Raw genomic sequence first — 22,772 nt, 5'->3', positions numbered from 1 at the left:
CAACAGAGTAATTCTAAGGGGCATCAAAAGAAGTTTGAAACATCTGAAATTATAACTCATTAATTAAAATCATGTTTACACAGCGGAATTGAATTATCAAGCCAACATTCATCACCAATGTATCAGACTCAGACAGCACAAACAAAAGAGTTATAATTAAAACTCCAAAACAACGCGTTCCCAGTGTTACATCTATCAGAGCATGACACCGACACTATAACTAAAAACCGACTTATGAGCTAATCCTCACCAAGTCGCGCCGCTATCCTCAATCTGAAAATGACAACAAGTAAGGGTGAGTCTCATCACAGTTAACCAATGTTATTGCATCATAAATAACAATATATCATAGTTATATCATTCACCCAATCGTTTCATATTCAGACACATCATTGTCACACATCCACAACAATCAAGTCATCACATAACATATATTAATCATGTTATAAGAAAAATTATGCATATGTATGAAACTAACACTATGCATGTGGTACCAAACATCACCAGTGGGAGAACCCACCGACCGATCTATCATCATCCAGATACGGCCCTGCCAGCACAGATTCCACACAATGGGAATCTTGCCCTTCATTGAATCCTCTCATCTTTAGGATACAGCCCTCAACAATGATTATGAATGCATGCAAACACATATATATAACATACTAACATCATCATCTCACTATGAGTAGCATCATCTATACTCATACATCATCATTCATCATCATCATCATCATTAACAAGTATGTTCATATATATATATACTGTCATACCCTAATTTTTGACCCCCCTGAGATGACATATCTTCGGGATTTTCATCAGGTCAAAGCAAGTACCCAGAACAGTCACTTCTTCATCTGGCATTTAATCGAGGATGTTCAAAGACAAGAAAATTCAGGCAAAGGATCAATCAATAGAAGTATTGGTCTCTAACACAATCATAGGACTCAAGAGCTTCACTTTTATATTCACCTATGATTGATTAGACACCCAGTCATCTGAGTACAGGTTTACTCAGGTCACCAGACTAGGGTTTTTTAGCCTATCAAGGACTGGAATCAGGGATCACCTTTGGGAAACCCTAAAAAGCTCCAAGACATCTATTAAAGACTTCAATCATCTTCAAATGGTCCATACAATAAGATCCACTGGACATCACACCTCAATTCAAGATCCACAGTCACCAATTTCATCTGGTCGACAATTAGGGTTTTTAACCTAATTCATCTGGATAGTTGACTTTTAATCAGGGCATGGATCCAAAACTCAAGACATGATTCAAGAACCTCTACCACCTCAATATAACCCATTTACATCACTCATTTAAGGAGAAGATCTTGATTCTGCACAAAAGTCCAAATCTCACCTTATCTGGAAAAAGTCAACTGTATGGGATCACCTTTGACTTTTAAAGATTTTTGGTCAAACCATGACTTTCAAGGATCAATATCATCAATATATGGATATTAAAGTCATTTGACCAAAGAAATTCAAGAAGAATCTTCAAGGAGCAAAAAGTCGGGAATTAGGGTTTTTGAGGGCATTGTGGGAACTCAAAATTTCACCTACACAACTCAAAAAACTTCCAACATGAAAGTTGTAGATCTTGCAAAATAAAACAACATCTTACAATGGAACTTTTTTCAAAAGATCAATCATTTAAGAGTTTTGGAAATTTTGAAGTTTTAAGTCATAAACACTTAGAAAATTTTATAAGTGTTTTAACCTAGTTTTCTTCCAACTTTGGCCTCATTTTTCACAAATTTGCCAAAGGATTCTGAAGAAACTCCAAACTAATGATTTGAAGTAGATGTTTAGGGCTTTCCAAATTGTGTTCAACCTTCTCCAAATTCATTTTGAGCTAGGAGTTATGCTTGTTCAAAGTTGGCCTCATGAAGTGAAATTATAGGTCATGCATCATTTTGGAACTTTGCAATTTTGTGCATATGACCTCAATTATGGATGCCACACGACCCATAACACATCTGAAAACATGCCATGCATTCATTTTTACCATGCCATGATAATTGAGGAAGATTCCTAAAACAAGAACATGTGATTATGTAATGATTACATTTGAGAATTTATGGCAAATTGATGAATCACCCAAGGAATCTTCTCACCAACCAATTAGAGCTCACTTTGTATCTGAAATGTTCCCTAAGATCAGATAGAATCAATGGATAGGGAGCTGGCTCGAAAATGCAATGATCACACTTGGATATTCTTTGAAATTTCTTCATGGCTAAGAAACCAAATTCACTTCACTAAGCAAGCTCACTCTCTCAATCAGTACTGAATCATTTGCCTATAAATAGGAGAGCATACCTCAGTAGAAAAACACACCAAAGCAACCATATTCCTTGCTTTCTCTTTCTCTTCTCATGCTTATTGTTTTTCAAAGTTCTTTGGCAAGAAGAATCGTTTTCTTCAAACCAGAGCTTATCTTTGGAAAGTAAGCATTCTAACATCTCAAGGGAGATCATTTGAGGTGATCCAAGCACCTGGATCACTTCTGTAAGTGGAGGAACGCCATTGTTGCTCTCACTTTGGAGTTGTTGCAGTTGGAGGTCCACAGAGCAATTCAGAAGGCTCCAAGCAAGGTTAAGCATCCAGGCACGTTCCATAGGAGGTAGTGGAGCTATCCAGATGGTCGCAGCTCATCTGTAACTGCAGATTCATCATCCTCCATGTCCACTTGAAGCTCAAATCGAGGGAGGTCCATAGAGCAATTCAGGAGAATTGAAGTTACAATAAACATCCAGTTAGCATCACTGAGTCACAAGGAAGCTTTTGGGATCGTTCATACAAGCCCAGGTGCTCTCTATCATCCTCACGACCTCCATTTTCAGAGGTAAGTTTTTGAACTCCATCTCTTTAATTTAAGTACTCTTTGTGATAAAGCTCGATTCTATCTTGTTCAGCATCATCAGAGGATTGAAAACCCTCTATCATCATTCATTTATTCATCTTGCTTGTCATTTAATTTCAAATTTAGGGTTCATGTGTTCTTAGAGTTCTCTGAGAAATTAGATAGTTATAGCTAATATAAATAAATGTTAGTTACATATTTGAATTCGTGAGGAAATTTAGAGCGAAATCCATGTTTACATCACCCTGTTTGGTTGAGAAATGAGCAAGTTCACAAATTCAAAATTTGAGAGCTTGAGGAAGAAGACGACCATGGCTGTGGCGCGCAAAATTCAAATCCAAGGGCAGGGTTTATTTTATTTTGAGTAGTATGTGTTTTACAAACGAATTCATCGTTTGCCCTAGTGGCCTCACATGCGCTCTTAGTCTCCTCATGCCTCAAGTCTGGGGTTCGAATCCCCCTCGCCCCAGACTTTTTCATCCTTTTATTTTTTTCAGATTTTTCTAACTTGTTTTAAAACAAAACCAAATGCGCGCGTTTTATAGTCACCAACTGGCGTTTGGCTCAGTGGTGTTGTTTTGAGTGTGTGGCTATAAGGGCGTGAGTTCAAGCCTTGCTAGGACCAAAACCTAATTTTTTTATCACTTTTCTAACTTAATTCCTTCACAACTTTAACCAATTATTTAACTTATCAAATTAATTCATTTTGACTTCATTTTTTTAAACACTTGTTGATTAATATATATATTTTATAAATAATCAAAAAAATCATAAAAATATTATTTATTTCATGTATTTTAATTAGGTTTAAAATAGTATGTTTTAAATGTTTTCTTAAATACTTTAAAATATATATATTCATTTTGTTTTAACCTAATTACTTTGTGAATAATGTTATGATAAAACCCTATTTATTTAGGTCTTAATTAGGTATAGATTTCATCTTTGCCTTAATTAAGTTGACTTTTGTCAATTTGCAAAATTGTTTTCAATCTCCGATTAAACAGACGATTAAGGTTTTCAAACAACAAAACCTTATATCATTTCAATCATTTTCAACTATTTTCATAAACAGTAAATCATTTTTAAGTGGGCCTCTAATAGAGTGTAAGTCCCAACACCTTCTTCTCTTCTTAGCTTGTTTTCAAAACTGTATTTTCAAAATTTTCTTTCTGTTTTTCAAAACATTCTTCTGGTATTTGAAGGGCATTATTCCCGGTGAAACTCTTCAGATACCTATGTGACCTATGTCCATCTTCACTTCTTCTGTTTTCAAAAACCATTAACTGTTTATCATATATATATTCAACTGTTATCCATCAATTACTGGTGAGGCTTTGTACATACTTCTTCAAAGGCCTCCACTCCATCCAGGTTAGGCTTTACAAGCTTTCAATTTACAGTCTTTATTTAAATTACTGTCAAATATAGAACTGTGCATATATATATATATTAGTTTAGAGCTACGTTTGAGTATAAACCCTAGGACAGTTAAACTATATATATATTATAGGAATATGGCCTAGGATTGAGAATGTCTTCCCGGTGAAGGCTCTATCCTAATTAGAGATCTGTAGTTCAAACCCCCAAGATGAATTATTCCCGGTGAAACATCTTGGTAAAAACCTTAGAATCCAAAAATAGGACACATCCACCCAAAGAGGAATTATTCCCGGTGAAACCTCTTACCCATTTGCTTAGAGCCAAAATAAGTTCAAAACTACATAGCTTTCTCTTGTGCTATAACAAGGACCCTCGATGACCCTCGATTAGCCTCCTCTTGGGCTTTGTACAAGGACCCACAGGCTTCTTAAAAGCATTTCCAGCTTCCTCTTGAGCTTGTATACAAGGACCCATCAGGTTTCTTATAAACATAGGAACAGGTCTTTAGTCACCTTTTAACATACCCTGGTGAGTTTCTTCCAATTTAAACCAGACCTTAAACAAGCTAAGTTTGTCTCAATTTTACATTGAGTACACCTTTTGGAATGAGAGACATGGACAGTCTCTGTCACCCTTATCTTCATTAATCTTCCTTAGCAGAGTCTAGGATCCATGTTTTCTTATCCTCAGTCAGTGTCAGCCTTCATCTTGGGCTTTAAACAAGAAGTCTCATTAGATAATCTTTCTGCCATCACCTTAACAAAAACCCCTGGAAAGGGTTAGCCTCCACACATTCTTTCATTTTAACAAAAACCCCTGGAAAGGGTTAGCCTCCACACATTCTTTCATTTTAACAAAAACCCCTGGAAAGGGTTAGCCTCCACACATTCTTTCATTTTAACAAAAACCCCTGGAAAGGGTTAGCCTCCAAAATCACTTCAAAAACCAAAGATTCATTCTCTTAGGAGATAATTTCCCCAAAAGAGTCAAAACCCCTGGAAAGGGTCAGCCTCCAAAAACATGACAAAAATCAGTCTTTTAACAGATAAATCTACCAGCTGAGTCAAAATCCCTGGAAAGGGTTAGCTTCCAAAAAATCAGTCTTTTAGTAAATAAATCCTTCAGTAGAGTCAAAAACCAACAAAAACAGTTAGCCTCAACCTTGGGCATTGTACAAGGCAGATAATAGAGTCTCCCCTAGTGAGTCCTTCATTGTTCAGTAGCCACAACCTTGGGCTTTGTACAAGGCAGATAAAACCATATTTCATGTGTCAAAGATTCCTAACATCTAGGATCTTTTCCCTATTAGAGTCATCCATACTCAGTTTATTTAAGAGTCCGCCACAACCTTGGGCTTTGTACAAGGCAGACAATAATGTTTTCCCTAGCTAGAGTCAGCCTCAATTCTGGGCTTTGTACAGAACACCAAATAAAATCCATCCAAATAAACACTCCCCAAGTAGAGTCAGCCTCAATTCTGGGCTTTGTACAGAACACAAAAATTCCTTGTAATTAACCCCCAGTGGAGTCATCTCCCAGAGTCAATAAATAATACATTAATTAAAAAGCCTCAAGCTTGGGCCTCATACAAGCCAGTTAAAAATCAAATCTTTTATACAGTAGATAGACATAGCTTATCTCTATAGAGAGATCTTTCTTCTATCTCACCACATTCAAACAAACAAACATTATATTTCATTTTAATCAAGTCTCCCATTTAGGATTTTGAAAGGCATGAGCTGGCAATAAAACCCAGACATGTGGTAACTTTCCCTAATTTGGATGAGCATTTTTTCTTTCATTTAAGAGGCATTTGACTGGTATACTTGCACATACACAAGTAAGGTCCCCCTCTTGAATGAAATGAATTCAGTTATTCTGTCACTCTTTTAATGTTTGTGGTGGAATAGTAGAAATACCTCTCTATAAAGATGACTTCATGTCTCTTTACTGTAAACAGAGATTTAATTCAAGCTTAAACCTTGAGCTTCAAGCAAGGCACCCAAAAATAATTAATAATTAATTAGTTCCCCGAACTACATTAAGCTCTGACTTCCATTAGGGATATGTAGGCATGAGGTTCACGAGGAATCTCAGCGAGCTAATAAAATACCAAAAATAGTCAGTCAGTCTGTCTGTCTTTCTTTTATTCAATTCAATTCCTTCTCCTAATACAAAGGAGAAACTTTCCCAATAATCATTAGCAGCACAAACACATTTAGACACAGAGAAGGTTCCTGTAGAGTACTACAGATATGTAGGGTGTTTAAACACTTTCCTATGTATAACCGACCCCCCGGAATCCAGAATTTCTAGTCTAGGTGTAAATCCCCACACTTAGCAAACTCTTAGGGTTTAGTTGAAGATCTTTTTTTCCCTTTCCTACTCGTAGGACAAATAAGAAAGTTCGTGTGATATCGTAGGAAGAACTGAAATAAAATTCATCCCGCCACGGGCGGATTCTCCTTCCAAATTTCGCGTGAAGGGTCTAGCGTGCCGTCCTCCCAAGTGAAATGGGGAGGTAAAAAAAACGACAACCACATATACAATTGCATCATTCAAATAAAATCATATAACAATAAATCATACAGATTCGTCAGTTCAAAAGTTACACGCCCTTAACCTTCAAAAATCACAAAACAGCAAAAATCTGCAAGTCACGCTGGCCATACGCGTACCAACAGAGGCCAAAAACCACACAGCACACACCCATACGCGTACCATACGCGTATGAACAGAATCAAATTCCACACAAAACAGACACATACGCGTATCAACAGCCCATACGCGTACCAACACCATGCCATACGCGTATCATACGCGTACTAGCAGAAGGGCACATTCTGATGCACCATGGGGAGCGTACCATACGCGTACCACACCCCCCATACGCGTATCATACGCGTACCATACGTGAATGGACAACAGTTCCAAAAACCTGCAACTTACCCATTCGTCTTCCTCGCGAGTTCATCTGCCCAGTCTGCGATTTGGGTCTCAGAAACCAGAAAATTCACATTCTAACATTACATAATCCACCCAACAATCACAATATATGATTCTATAATTGATTTCATTCATCATACCCTAAATCTACTCAGTTATTAGGGATTTAACAGCTATAGATCCAATCTAAATGATGAACACAACAGAAAATCCAGAATATAGAATCAAGGGTTAAATACTATTCACCCCCCTGCCAAAGTAGCGAGATTCGGTTTACCCCCTTATTAAAAAAAAAATTAGCCTTCGCCCCTTAGAAAACAAGATTCTGTTTCCAGGAACCCCCTATCACCTGTTTGGCAGGCTGTGCTGGGAGAATCTTGCTGACTGGGCGCCTGATTTCCTTGTTTGGCTGACGTGGCTGCTGCATTTGGAAAGCTTGAAAAATTGCAAGATAATAAGTTGCAAAACCTGGGATTTGAACCCAGGTCACTAAGATTATATTCCTGCAAGCTTACCACCAAACCATGTTTGTCTTGTTGATTTTAATTGCCAAGTACTTCTTCTATACTAATTCAGTATACTAATTTTATTGCCATGCTTGTTTCAGTTAATTGCCAAGTATACTAATTCAGTAAACTACCTATATATGTTAATAAAACAAAAACGTTAATAAACTACCTATATATACCTATATATGTATAAAACGTTTTCAAAAAACCTGGGCAATAAAAATGTTAAAAATGTTTATTAAAATGTTATATTAAAAATTTTAATTAAAATGTTAAAAATGTTTATTATTAAAAAAATGTTTATTAAAATATTAAAATCATTATTTAAAAATTAATAATATATAATGTTTATATAAAATAACTGTACATATTAAATACATTTAAACATAATTATAAAAAAAGTTAATTAAAAACGTTAATTAAATATTTTATAAAAAAACGTTAATTAAAATACTTTTAAACATTAATAAATATATAGATTTAAAATATTTAAAATATATAGATTTAAAATATTTAAAAACGTTAATAAATATATAGATTTAAAATATTTAAAATATTTTATTAAAAACGTTAATAAATATTTTATTAAAAACGTTAATAAATTTATTATAAATATTTAAAATATTTTATTAAAAACGTTAATAAATTTTTTAAATATTTCTGCTAAATATTTTTAAAAGATTTATAAATATTTCTGCTAAAAAAAATTTAAATATTTTTAATAAAAACGTAAATAAAAACGTTAATAAATATATATATATATATATATATAGATTTAATTAAAAAAATTTAAATTTTTAACAATTTATAAATTTTATAACATTTTATAAATTTTATAACATTTTATAAATTTTTAACATATTATAACATTTTATAAATTTTTAACGTTTTATTTATATAATTATATAAAATTATTTAAAAAGACGTTTTAATTAACATTTATATATTAAAAAAACGTAATTATTGAAAAAAGTTAATTAAAAAAACGTAATTATAAAAAAAAGTTAATTAAAAACGATAATTAAAAACGTTAATTAAATATTTTATAAAAAAAACATTAATTAAAATACATATATATGTACAGCTTTTTTAAATTATATATTATTGAAAAATAATAGAGTATTAATATATAGAACTGATTTGCAATTATAAACAACAAAACAAGCATGGTTTGGTGGTAAGCTTGCAGCAATGTATCGTTAATCACCTGGGTTCAAATCCCAGGTTTTGCAACTTATTAATTTGCATTTTTCAAGCTTTCCAAATGCAGCAGCCATGTCATACGCCCAGTCAGCCAAACAAGGATTGTGGCGCCCAGTCAGTAAGATTCTCCCAGCACAGCCAGCCAAACAGGTGATAGGGGGTTCCTGGAAACAGAATCTTGTTTTCTAAGGGGCGAAGGCTAAATTTTTTTTTAATAAGGGGGAAAACCGAATCTCGCTACTTTGGCAGGGGGGTGAATAGTATTTAACCCAATTATCCAAACAATACTCCTAATCCATACTATCATCCATAATACGATAATAAAGATTAAATGGAGAGTCTCCCCTTACCTTAGATAAGAGTTCTTGATTCTTGGTCTCTCCCTCTACAGTTCTCCTTCACGTGCCTTGTTCCCAAAACTTTTGTTCTTTCACGTTCTTTCTTTGTTTCCCAAGTCCCAATTATTTTATGAAAATAATAATAAAATTAGTAAAAGGTTTATTAAATCACCCCCTTCTTTTACTATTTCCTCACATGGCTCAAATGCCATAAACCATTATTTATCCATTATTTTCACAAAATCCTTAATAATTCTAACTATTAATTCAATATTCCAATTAAATTAATATTAAAATTATACGGGTGTTACAACTCTCCCCCACTAAAAGAGTTTTCATCCTCGAAAACATACCTCAGGTAAAGAGTTCCGGATATGAATCCTTCATCTGACTCTCTAGCTCCCAGGTAACGTTGCCTTTAGCAGGTCCTCCCCAAGCTACTCTGACCAAAGCTATTTCCTTGCCATGCAATTGCTTCAGCCTTCGATCTTCAATCCTCACAGGTAAAGTCTCAACTGTCAAGTTGTCTTTCACCTGCACATCATCTACTTGGATCACATGGGACGGATCTGAAATGTATTTCCTCAACTAAGACACATGAAATACATCATGCAAGTTTGCAAGCATCGGCGGTAGAGCGATACGATAAGCCACTTCTCCCACTCTTTCAGAGATTTGAAACGGTCCAATAAAACGCGGAGTCAACTTCTTTGACTTCAATGCTCGACCAATACCCGTCATAGGAGTAACTCTCATAAACACATGATCTCCCAATTGAAACTCAAGTGTTTTTCTCCTCTTGTCATGATAACTCTTCTGACGACTCTGAGAAGCTTTCATCTTCTCTTAAATCATCTTAATCTTCTCTGTAGTCTGTTGTACAATTTCTGGTCCAATCACAGTGCTCTCACCGGATTCGTACCAACACAACGGCGTCCTACACCTCCTACCATACAAAGCCTCAAACGGAGCCATGCCGATACTTGAATGATAACTGTTGTTGTAGGTAAACTCAATCAAAGGCAGATAACTATCCCAAGTACCTCCTTTTTCTAACACACAAGCCCTCAACAAATCCTCTAGTGACTGAATCGTCCTCTCAGTCTGTCCATCCGTCTACGGATGATAAGCAGAACTCAGTATCAGCTTAGTACCCAAAGCTTTCTGCAAACCTTCCCAGAACTTAGACGTTAACCTCGGATCTCTGTCTGACACGATACTTGAAAGAATACCATGTAGACTAACTATCTTCTCAATATACAACTGAGCCAGTTTCTCCATCGGATAATCCATTCTCACCGGTATAAAATGTGCAGACTTTGTCAACCTGTCTATCACGACCCAGATAGCTTCACAATTTCTGACAGTTCTCGGCAAACCCGAGACAAAATCCATTGATATGCTATCCCACTTCCACTCAGGAATAAACATCGGTTGCATAAACCCAGATGGTTTCTGATGCTCAATTTTTGACTTCTGACACGTCAAACAAGAATACACAAACTCAGAAATTTCTTTCTTCATTCCAGGACACCAAAATAGCTTTTTCAAATCATGGTACATCTTGGTAGCACCAGGATGAATGCTTAACCCACTACGGTGTTCTTCTTCCAAAATACGTTTTCGAAGTTCAGCAATATCAGGAACACAAACCCGGTCACCAAACCTCAGTACACCGTTCTCGTCAACCCTGAATTCACCACTCTTGCCTTGATTAATTAAAGTCAATTTATTAGTCAATTCGACGTCAGCTTTCTGACCTTCTCTGATTTCTTCAAGAATACCACTAGTCAGCTTTAGCATACCCAGTTTAACACTAGTAGGAGTGCCTTCACACACTAAACTCAAGTCTCTGAATTGTTCAATCAAATCCAATTCCCTCACCATTAGCATAGACATATGCAATGTCTTCCTACTCAATGCATCAGCAACCACGTTTGCCTTACCCGGATGGTAGTTCAAACTAAAATCATAATCTTTCAGAAATTCTAACCACCTTCTCTGCCTCATATTCAACTCTTTCTGATCAAAGAGATACTTCAGACTCTTATGATCACTGAACACCTCAAACCTCGAACCATACAAATAATGTCGCCACAGCTTCAAAATGAAAACCACAGCTGCTAACTCCAAATCATGAGTCGGATAATTCCTTTCATGTACTTTGAGTTGTCTCGACGCATAAGCGACCACTTCTTGATTTTGCATCAATACACCACCTAAACCCATCAGCGATGCATCACAATAGACCACAAACGATTCTGTCGGATTCGGAAAAATCAAGATAGGAGCACTAGTCAACCTCCTCTTCAGCTCTTGGAATCCTTCTTCACACTTTGCATCCCAAATAAAAGCTTGTCCCTTCCTGGTTAGTTTAGTTAACGACAATGCTAACTTTGAAAATCCTTCAATGAACTTTCTGTAATAACCTGCAAGACCAAGAAAACTACGAATCTCTGACACTGACTTCGGAGCTTCCCACTGGGATACTGCTTCTATCTTTGTAGGATCAACAGCAATACCATTCTTAGAAATCACATGTCCAAGAAAACTGACCTCTTCCAACCAAAATTCACACTTCGATAGTTTGGCAAAAAGTTGCTTCTCTTTCAACAGCTCTAACACAGTTCTAAGATGTTCTGCATGTTCTTCCTCACTCTTAGAATATATCAGGATATCATCTATAAATACCACTACAAACTTGTCGAGATAAGGATGAAAGATCCTGTTCATATATTCCACAAAAACACCGGGTGCATTAGTAACTCCAAACGGCATTACAGAATACTTGTAATGTCCATACCTTGTTCTAAAAGCAGTCTTATGAATATCGTCATCTTTCACACGTATCTGATGATACCCAGACGTCAGATTAATTTTGCTAAACACACGCGCTCCAACCAACTGATCCATCAAATCATCAATCCTCGACACTGGATACCGATTCTTGATAGTAACCTTGTTCAATTGTCTGTAATCTACACACAGCCTCATCGAACCCTCTTTCTTCTTCACTAGTAACACAGGCGCACCCCACGGAGAAACACTAGGACAAATGAATTTCTTCTCAAGCAATTCTTCCAACTGCTTCTTCAATTCAGCCAATTCAGACGGCGACATACGATACGGTGCCATCGATACTGGACTAGTTCCCGGAACCAAATTAATAGAAAACTCCACTTCTCTTTCTGGTGGTAACTCATTCACCTCTCCCGGAAAAACTTCTGGAAACTCACATACCACTGGTAGTTCGTTACTCGCCACCTCCCCTTTCAAATCCATCAAGGCAAACAACATAAACACTGTTGCACCATCCCCGATAGCCTCATTCACCTGTCTAGCTGTCATTTCCAGATTATCAGGACTAACCTCTTCAGGAAAAATTACCGTCTTCGCAAAGCAGTTGATATGAACACGGTTGAATTCCAACCAGTTCATTCCCAGGATTACATCGAGTTGTTTCAACGGAAGGCACACTAAGTCCATCCCGAATTCTCTACCAAAAATGTCAACCGGGCAATTCAAGCATGCAGACGAAGTAGTTACTGAACCCGACGCAGGAGTGTCAAATGTCAATAACCATACTTCCATTTATGTCAGATATCTCTAGATTCAACCTCGTAGCACAATCCAAAGAAATAAAAGAATGAGTTGCTCCAGTATCAATAATCGCAACTAAAGGTGTGCCATGAATGAAACACGTACCTTTAATCAATCTGTCTTCTGGAGTAGTCTCTGATCCTGTCAAAGCAAAAACCTTTCCTCCCGCTTGGTTCTTCTTTGGCTTGGTACAATTCAGACTAATGTGACCCTCTTCACCACAGTTGTAGCAAGTCACAACCCTCTTCTTACAATCAGCAGCAATGTGGCCCACTTGGTCACATTTGTAACACTTCTTCTGATCAAGCTTGCACTCGTTCCTACGATGTCCCATCTCACCACAATTACAGCATCTGATACGAGCACTGGAATCTCCCCCACTGGGTTTCTTCCAATCAGCAGACTTACCTCTACCATATGGCTTACCTCTATCCATAGGCTTCTTACCCTTTCTGTCAACCAACTCGCGAGAGTGAGATGACTTCAGCTTGATGTTATCTTCCTCAAAAACTACAGTCCACCAGGTCAACAAACCTCCGAATCCTCTGGTACCTAATACCCTGCTTGATCTCATCACGAAGACCATTCTCAAACTTGACACATTTTGAGAACTCACTGGCTTCATCATTATTGTAGTGCACATAGTACTTTGCCAGTTCCACAAACTTTGCAGCATACTCTGGTACCGTTATATTACCTTGGACCAGCTCCAGAAATTCAATCTCTTTTCTGCCCCTGACATCCTCAGGAAAATACCTTCTCAGAAATTCCCTCTTGAATATAGCCCAAGTAACTTCTATACCATCAGCATCCAGTTCAGCTCTGGTTGCCAACCACCAGTCATCAGCTTCCTCAGACAGCATGTGTGTTCCATACCACACTTTGAGGTTCTCAGCACAATCAATGACTCTGAAAATCCTCTCGATCTCCTTAAGCCATTTCTGAGCACCCTCGGGATCATGCGTGCCTTTGAACAATGGAGGATTGTTCCTCTGAAAATTCCCCAATTTCCTTTCAGCACCAATCCCTGCTCTTACAGCATTCCCTCCAAGCACACCAGCAATCATGCCCAGAGCCTCAGCGATAGCATCATCATTTCTTCCTCCTCTTCGAGCCATTGTTCTGCTTAACCACAAACAACCAGTCAGAACAAAAGTATCGACAAATAACTCGTATTAGTCGTATACACAGGAAAGACTGACACTAAGACTCTGGTCACAACGACCGACTATGCTCTGATACCACTATTGTAACACCCCTCTAATAACCCACGGTAATTAAACAAATATTAATCAGAGTAAACATGCAAGAGGTGTCACAATTCATAAAATAAAGAATACACACGTTCGGCACATGTCATGCATTCACTGAAACATCTGAAATTATAACTCATTAATTAAAATCATGTTTACACAGCGGAATTGAATTATCAAGCCAACATTCATCATCAATGTATCAGACTCAGACAACACAAACAAAAGAGTTAATTAAAACTCCAAAACAACGCGTTCCCAGTGTTACATCTATCAGAGCATGACACCGAAACTATAACTAAAAACCGACTTATGAGCTAATCCTCACCAAGTCGCGCCGCTATCCTCAATCTGAAAATGATAACAAGTAAGGGTGAGTCTCATCACAGTTAACCAATGTTATTGCATCATAAATAACAATATATCATAGTTATATCATTCACCCAATCGTTTCATATTCAGACACATCATTGTCACACATCCACAACAATCAAGTCATCACATAACATATATTAATCATGTTATAAGAAAAATCATGCATATGTATGAAACTGACACTATGCATGTGGTACCAAACATCACCAGTGGGAGAACCCACCGACCGATCTATCATCATCCAGATACGGCCCTGCTAGCACAAATTCCACACAATGGGAATCTTGCCCTTCACTGAATCCTCTCATATTTAGGATACAGCCCTCAACAATGATTATGAATGCATGCAAACACATATATATATAACATACCAACATCATCATCTCACTATGAGTAGCATCATCTATACTCATACGTCATCATTCATCATTCATCATCATCATCATCATTAACAAGTATGTTCATATATATATATATATATATATATATATATATATATATATATATATATATATATATATATATATATATATATATACAATTGCATCATTCAAATAAAATCATATCACAATAAATCATATAGATTTGTCAGTTCGAAAGTTACACGCCATTAACCTTCAAAAATCATAAAACAGCAAAAATCTGCAAGTCACGCTGGCCATACGCGTACCATACGCGTACTAACAGAGGCCAAAAACCACACAGCACACACCCATACGCGTACCATACGCGTATGAACAGAATCAAATTCCACACAAAACAGGCACATACGCGTATCAACAGCCCATACGCGTACCAACACTATGCCATATGCGTCATACGCGTACCAGCAGAAGGGCACATTCTGATGCACCATGGGGAGCGTACCATACGCGTACCACACCCCTCATACGCGTATCATACGCGTACCATACGTGAATGGACAACAGTTCCAAAAACCTGCAACTTACCCATTCGTCTTCCTCGCGAGTTCATCTGCCCAGTCTGCGATTTGGGTCTCAGAAACCAGAAAATTCACATTCTAACATCACATAATCCACCCAACAATCACAGTATATGATTCTATAATTGATTTCATTCATCATACCCTAAATCTACTCAATTATTAGGGATTTAACAGTTATAGATCCAATCTAAATGATGAACACAACAGAAAATCCATAATATAGAATCAATTATCCAAACAATACTCCTAATCCATACTATCATCCATAATACGATAATAAAGATTAAATGGAGAGTCTCCCCTTACCTTAGATAAGAGTTCTTGATTCTTGGTCTCTCCCTCTACAGTTCTCCTTCACGTTTCTCGTTCCCAAAACTTCTGTTCTTTCACGTTCTTTCTTTGTTTCCCAAGTCCCAATTGTTTTATGAAAATAATAATAAAATTAGTAAAAGGTTTATTAAATCACCCCCCTTCTTTTACTATTTCCTCACATGGCCCAAATGCCATAAACCATTATTTATCCATTATTTTCACAAAATCCTTAATAATTCTAACTATTAATTCAATATTCCAATTAAATTAATATTAAAATTATACGGGTGTTACAGAGAAGAGAGAACGAAGTAAAGGAATTTGAAAAGTTTGGGGAAAATGGCGAATCTTGATATTTATAGGCTGCTGAAGATATCACATGCGCTGCACGTGCAACTCTGCGAAACGGTATGGTCATCATTAACCCTAGCAGCCTAGGTATAGGGTAGCCATCACTTCACATTAAATGCAACACGTCCCCCAACTAACTTTTCTGAAACGACACACTTCCTGACTCCCGGCCTGACTCTTCCTCTCCCCCGAAGCTTCAGGCCTATCCCCCTCGGGTACTCGGGGCACATGTCCTCGGAAGATCCCTCGGATCAACTTCCTCTAAGTCGTCACTCCCACGAGCAGAAGCAACGACTTGGGGGGCTCCTGTTCTGGACCGACCCAATCATTCTAATTGGGCCAATCCAAACCTTCGGCCCAAGGCACCATAGACCACGCGTGGCAGCCTCCCCCGGACTACTCCGGGCGAACGCCACAGGATAACCGACCACGAGAGAGCCTCGTGCCCGGTAAGCAGCCAGTTCGCATGTAACCTAAATCCCCGCCTTAGAAGGAGGAGTCAATTCCGCATGAGGACACTCTATAAATAGCCCTCTCATCATAGAGGGCGAGGTAACCTTTTTCTTACCCCAAAATTCTCTCACTTTGTTGTACCTTGTGGATCACATACTTACTTTGACATCGGAGTGCCTTGCAGGTACAACCATTTTTCCCTCAACCACTCCGGATATCAAGCCTTCTTTGTTGCTGGCCATCTGATCTGCTCGGTAAGATCAATCCTTAAACACACATAACAAAAAATACACACATAACAAAAAGAACAAAATCATACAAGATCCAACCATCTAATGAAGAAATGAAATCAAATGTTACATGAATACACATTGTTCAGAAATACAACGAAATAAAAAGAAAAGAAATTGAAATTAACCTCTTTGAAAGATCTTATGTACTCACATAATCATTCAAATTCAACCATGCTAAACAAAAAAAATATACTTCTAGACAAATACACATATTCTTTAAAAAGAAACCCTAAATTTAAAATTTTAAAATCAATACAAAAAAACTAACTTCGATTGTGACGCTTGTTAGCATGTCATACTCTAAAAAAAAAACAAAGATATGGGTGACGACTATGTTCGATTGAGATAAGAAAGAAATAAAACAGAGGTCAAAAAGTGATTGAGTGAAAAATATAAACAAGTTATAGCCCAAAAAAAATAAACATAAGTGATTATAGATGATGGTGTGAGTGTGGTTAATTGCATAGAAAACGTTACAATTAAGTGAAAAAAACTCAAATATAAAATTTCTGTCATATTTATATTAAAAAAAAAATTGATGTTTACTATATATGGGTATGGGTGGATGCACGTTTCCATAACTCGAAATCAAATATAATGACCGACTATGTTTAATCAACCCAAATCAATTTGATCACCTTATAAAAAAATTTATACTTTCAATCGAACACAACCTCTCATAGTTATTACTTTAATATATAATTAAAATAAAAGTCAAATATAATTTAACATCTAACGGTTACAATTTATTGTCGATGTAAAAATATTTTACATTCTCGATACATTCCAATTAAATCCAAATATAATTTAATTTAGACCCTTAATATGAAGCCAAAATATAAATTAGACCACAAAAACAAAACCCCCCATCAGTATCATACTCCCATTTTAGCCGTCTTCTAGATCCTTCCTAAGCCTCACTTGTTGGAGTTGGAACCAGGGTTTCTTTTCTTCCTTCTCTAGATCCTTCCAAATCCAACAACAATCCTATAAATCTCAACAAAATTCACAAAATCCTCACTCCTAACATTATTTGATTTGGTTTCTCATTCCCAATTTCAATGGCAAAATACGGCGAAGGCGACAAGCGTTGGATCGTCGAAGACAGACCCGACGGCACAAACGTCCACAACTGGCACTGGTCCGAAACCAACTGTCTAGAATGGTCTAGAACCTTCTTCAACAAGCTCTTCAACAACCTCAAAATCCTCGACGGCGAGGGTAACTTCCACGCCACCATCAAGAAGGTCGAGAAGCTCGACGGCGAGGCATACGTTAACGTCCGCAAGGGGAAGATCATTCCGGGATACGAAATTAGTGTGTCGATTTCGTGGGAAGGGGAGGCGAGGGATTCCGACGGGAAGATCTTGCATAAGGTTGTTGGGAGTTTTGAGATTCCGTATATTTCCGATGAGAATGCCGATGAGGATCCGGAAGTTAGGGTTAGTGTGAAAGATGAGGGGGTTATTGGGAAGAGTTTGAAGGACGCGGTTGTTGTGAAAGGGAAGGCGTTGATTTTGGAGAAGGTTAGGGTTTGGGTTGAGAGTATGTCGAAAGGTGGACCGGTTAAAGATGAGCTTGAGAGTAAGAAGGTTGCTCCTCCGCCTCAGAGAAGTAATAATTCGGTGGTTGCGGCGGGGGCGAAGAAAGAGGCGAAGGAGGTTGTTGGGGTTGCAACGAAGAATGAGAAGGAGAAAGAGAAGGGGAAGAAGGGTTGTAAAACAATTAGTTTGAATGAGAAGTTTAATTGTAGGGCGAAGGATTTGTTTGAGATATTGATGGATGAGAATAGATGGAAGGGTTTTACGCAGAGTAATGCCAGGATTAGTAAGGTGGTTGGTGGTGAGTTTAGTATCTTTGATGGGTCTGTGACCGGGGAGAATTTGGAATTGGAAGAAGGGAAGTTGATTGTTCAGAGATGGAGATTTGGGAGCTGGCCTGATGGGAAGCATTCAATGGTAAGTGTTGTTTGTTTTGTTTTTCTGTTGGGAATTATGGTTTGAAATTAGGGTTGCATCGCAATATTTAGGATCTATTTGAATTGATTTGTTTATATACTAGCCATAAGCATTTGTGAAATTGTGTGAGAGGGCTTATGAAAGTTGTTGATGGCATGCCAATAAGTTGTTTTTTAGCTTATTTTTATAGGATAGTTTTTATGAAAATAGTTGGACTTTGTATCATTTTTGTCATAGAGGTTTTAAATAACAGCTGCGGTCAAGTTGCGTGTCAGTGATTTCGATCGGGAAATGTATTGCGACACTGTTTGAGGTCATCGCAGTGTGAATTAACCAGAATTTCTTTTTCATCATAAAAATGTTGAATAATGGCATGGTATCGCAACCCTTCGATATTGTTTTGGCAAGCCCTTTTTTGCGGTACCAGACTATTTTTTAATCCTTGCTTATATGTTAATTGTTTATGCAATATCGGTTTCGTAAATCTTTTATCCAAAGAGTCATACTTGTGGAGAATTGTGGTTAAATGCGGCAAATGAAATCTTAATCAGGGTTTATATAGTTATTATAAAACCTCGACGATAACTGCGATTAAAGCTACATCCGCTGCATTTGTCCACATGGATCGATATGCAACAACAGCCCGCTAGTCTCAATCATAGTAGGAGAAATATCAAAAACATTGATGTTGTGACTAAGTTATGGTCGGAAACCTTTATTTAAAATCTTGTTTGGTTGTGAATTTTGCAGGTGAGACTTGTGTTTGAGGAGCCTGAATCCGGAGTTACAGTTGTAAAGCTAACACACACGGATGTGCCTGAAGAAGACAGGTTAGTGTTTGATCATATTGATTATGATGAAATGTTTCATTTTGGTGTCTTGCGTTATTGAAGTGATTGATTTCAAATGCAGATATGGGAATGCGACTGTGGTGGAGAATACAGAGAGGGGATGGAGGGATCTCATTTTCCAAAGGATTCGGTCCGTGTTTGCTTTTGGAATGTGAGACGTTCTCGACTGTCTGTTGTAGAATTCGATTTTTGTTTTCATTTTTACATGGGTACATTGAATCATTATATTGCAAAAGACAAAGTGTCTTTTGCAATGATTTCTGCTGCTACTTATTTTTGGTTTCAGAAATTGTCTCTTGTTTTATTACCATGGATGGTTCCTTGCTCGTGTTAAGATTCCATCTGTCATCAATGTTTTTTTACTTTATACAGTTATCAGTATCCTTGGTGACAACATTAACTCTTGTTATATTATACAATTTAAAACAGCTGAAATTTCAATTTAAGATGAATCTCACATGTCCTTATGAAGTTAAGAATGGGATTTATGTTTTTCCTGCTTCAAGTATTAATCTATGCTTAACTGCCATGCTTACCAGAGAATTAATTGATATTTTTATAAAGAGTGTTTATTATAGATAGTTAGAAAAATATGTTACTTAAATAGTGATATAAGTAGTGATATGTTAATAAAAAATAATTAATACATTTTGAAAATTGAAAGAAGTTTGTCTAGACATGAATCATTGATCATAGAAAACTTGTCACACTATTTCATGATAAACCCTTTGCTCACTTTGGTCTGTTGGTGGTATAAGGACTTAGATTAGAGATATTAAATCCATTAACAAAGACTACTCTCATAATCAGATACTTTATGAGCAAAGTTCCTATTCATCGCCGTATTTCATCTTCCATCTTGTTTGTTACCAAGCATCAATTAAAAAACATTGAGGACCTAAACAGATGGCACATATGCATTGACAAAGACATCTCTACAAGTCCCGCGCCTAATGTATTAATTTTGTATCTAATTAGTTATATGCAAAAGAGATCAAGTCTTGCAGTACTAAGAAAATGAACACACGCACTAAAATTATTTGAAAATCTTTATCTTTTCACTAAAATCATTTAAAAATCTTTATCTTTTTCTCAAAACTTCGGAAAACTAATATAATTTGAAAATCTTTATCTTGTCACTAAAATCACTTGAAAATCTTTATCTTTTTCTCAAAACTTCGGAAAACTAATAATGGCAAGCATCTAAACACTAATAATGGCAAGTATCTAAACTATTAAGAAGTAATTTTAATTAGGAGTGTGCGTGTTTTAAAAACCGGATCGGCCGGTTGAATCAGGAACCGGCCAGGTAATCGGTCTGATTCAATAGCTGGATCGGAATGTTATTGAACCGATGTGAACTGGTTAAAACCGATGTAAATTGCTAAAATCGGGAAAACTGAGGGTTTTTGTGAACCGGCGATTTAAATGTATTTTTTAATTTTATTTTAAAAAATTAAAACAACGTCGTTTTGACTATTTTAATGAAAAATAAAAATAAAAATAAAAATAAATAAAATTAAAAAATTAAAAAAACTATTGCAGATGTGGTTGATTTTGTTATCTATGATTTTGATATTGAAGAAAGAGATTCCAACGTTGAAACAATTTTTCTTTTATTGAAATTAAATTTAGTAGATTATGGAATTATTTTGTTATAAATTATTTAATTAGATTATGTTGCGATTAAACTTTTGTTTGCAATTATATTTTAGGGTTAAATAAGCTCTTGGTCCCTCTAAATATAGCGGTTTTCAACTTTAGTCCCTCTAAATATTTTCTTCAAAGAATGGTCCTTCTAAAAATTTTAATTTTAATTTTTGGTTCCTCCTGCAATTTAGCGATGATTTTGACAATTTAGCGACAGTTTTAGTGACGTTCTTAGCGACGATTTTTTATTTAGCGACGGAATTAGAGACCATTTTAGCTACAGTTTTGCCATGAGGGACAAAAAGTTAAAATTAAAATTTTTAGGAGGACCATTCTTTGAAGAAAATATTTAGAGGGACTAAAGTTGAAAATCGCTATATTTAGAAGGACCAAAAACTTATTTAACTCTATATTTTATAATTATGTACTATTTTATTGTGTGTGATACCTATGTGTAAAATTTAAATTATAAACTTGTGAATTTATTTATAATAAGATATTTTTAAAAAATTTAAGTGCTAGTTATATTTTGTAGAGACTGAATCATCCGGTTCGACAGATTTTATACCTATATAATTTTATTATAACGAACGGTCTATTTAACCGAGTTATTCGGTTTAACCCGGTTTAGTCATGCGGTTCGACCAGTGACTCAGTGGTTCGACCAATAAACCAGTGACTCAATACCCTTACCAGTTTGATGTCCGGTCCGATTTTTAAAACTCGTATGGTTACCAAATTACAATAACTAATCCATTTTATTGTTTAAATTCAAAATCAAAGCCTTTTTTTATTTATAAAAATTGGTATGTAAATGTAAAATGGTTTCAATTCAGTTTAAAATCCATTCAAACCGGGTTTCAGTCGTAACTGTTTTGTAAGAATTTTATCAAATTTTTTAATTTTCACATTTTAATGTATTTTTTTTATAAATTAAGTAAGGAATAACCGAAATTATAAAAGTTAAATGTCGTTTTTAAGCTATTGACTTTGCTCCATCCTAATAATAGTATTCAGACAATTGATTTGGTTTTGTAACTTATGTTTAATTTTTAATTTGGCCTCTTAAAAAAGTATTTAATTTTTTTTAGATATTTTCTTTATACTTTTTAATTTACAAACATTTTATCCTTAAGTGATTTTTGACATTTTAGACTCTTAAATTGGAAACATTAGGTATTAAATAATTTAATATTTATAAATTAAGAAATCCAAATAAAATTATAAAAAAAAAGCAAAAGACAAGTTAATTTACTAAAATAAAACAAAAAATTGATGAGAGCAAAATAAGAAAATTATAAACAATTTAGCCAAAATTTAGAAGAATATAATTTTATACAAATGAAAAATATATTTATGTCGGAATATTATTTAAAAATTAAAAATATATTTGAAAAATTAAATAAATATATAATATAAGAAGAAAAGTATAATTTGTTTTCTAAAATGAGGAGAAGTTAATTTTTTTTGTTTTTAGAA

At 35.8% G+C, this 22,772-nt stretch overlaps 1 protein-coding gene across 1 annotated transcript; it reads left to right on the top strand.

Annotated features, from left to right (window-relative positions):
- Positions 1 to 17,702: 17,702 nt before the first annotated feature.
- LOC131628212 (uncharacterized) lies at positions 17,703 to 20,089 on the top strand. Its single transcript, XM_058899070.1, has 3 exons — positions 17,703 to 18,792; positions 19,543 to 19,622; positions 19,705 to 20,089. Exons 1-3 carry the CDS (start codon positions 17,896 to 17,898, stop codon positions 19,796 to 19,798), a joined length of 1,071 nt encoding a protein of 356 aa, XP_058755053.1. The 5' UTR covers positions 17,703 to 17,895; the 3' UTR covers positions 19,799 to 20,089.
- Positions 20,090 to 22,772: the final 2,683 nt, after the last annotated feature.

The sequence above is a fragment of the Vicia villosa genome, unplaced genomic scaffold (genome assembly GCF_029867415.1).
Source record: "Vicia villosa cultivar HV-30 ecotype Madison, WI unplaced genomic scaffold, Vvil1.0 ctg.000434F_1_1, whole genome shotgun sequence".
Taxonomy (NCBI): Eukaryota; Viridiplantae; Streptophyta; class Magnoliopsida; order Fabales; family Fabaceae; genus Vicia; species Vicia villosa.
The sequence above is the reverse complement of the archived record's forward strand: the minus strand, read 5'-3'. Positions and strand labels throughout refer to the sequence as shown.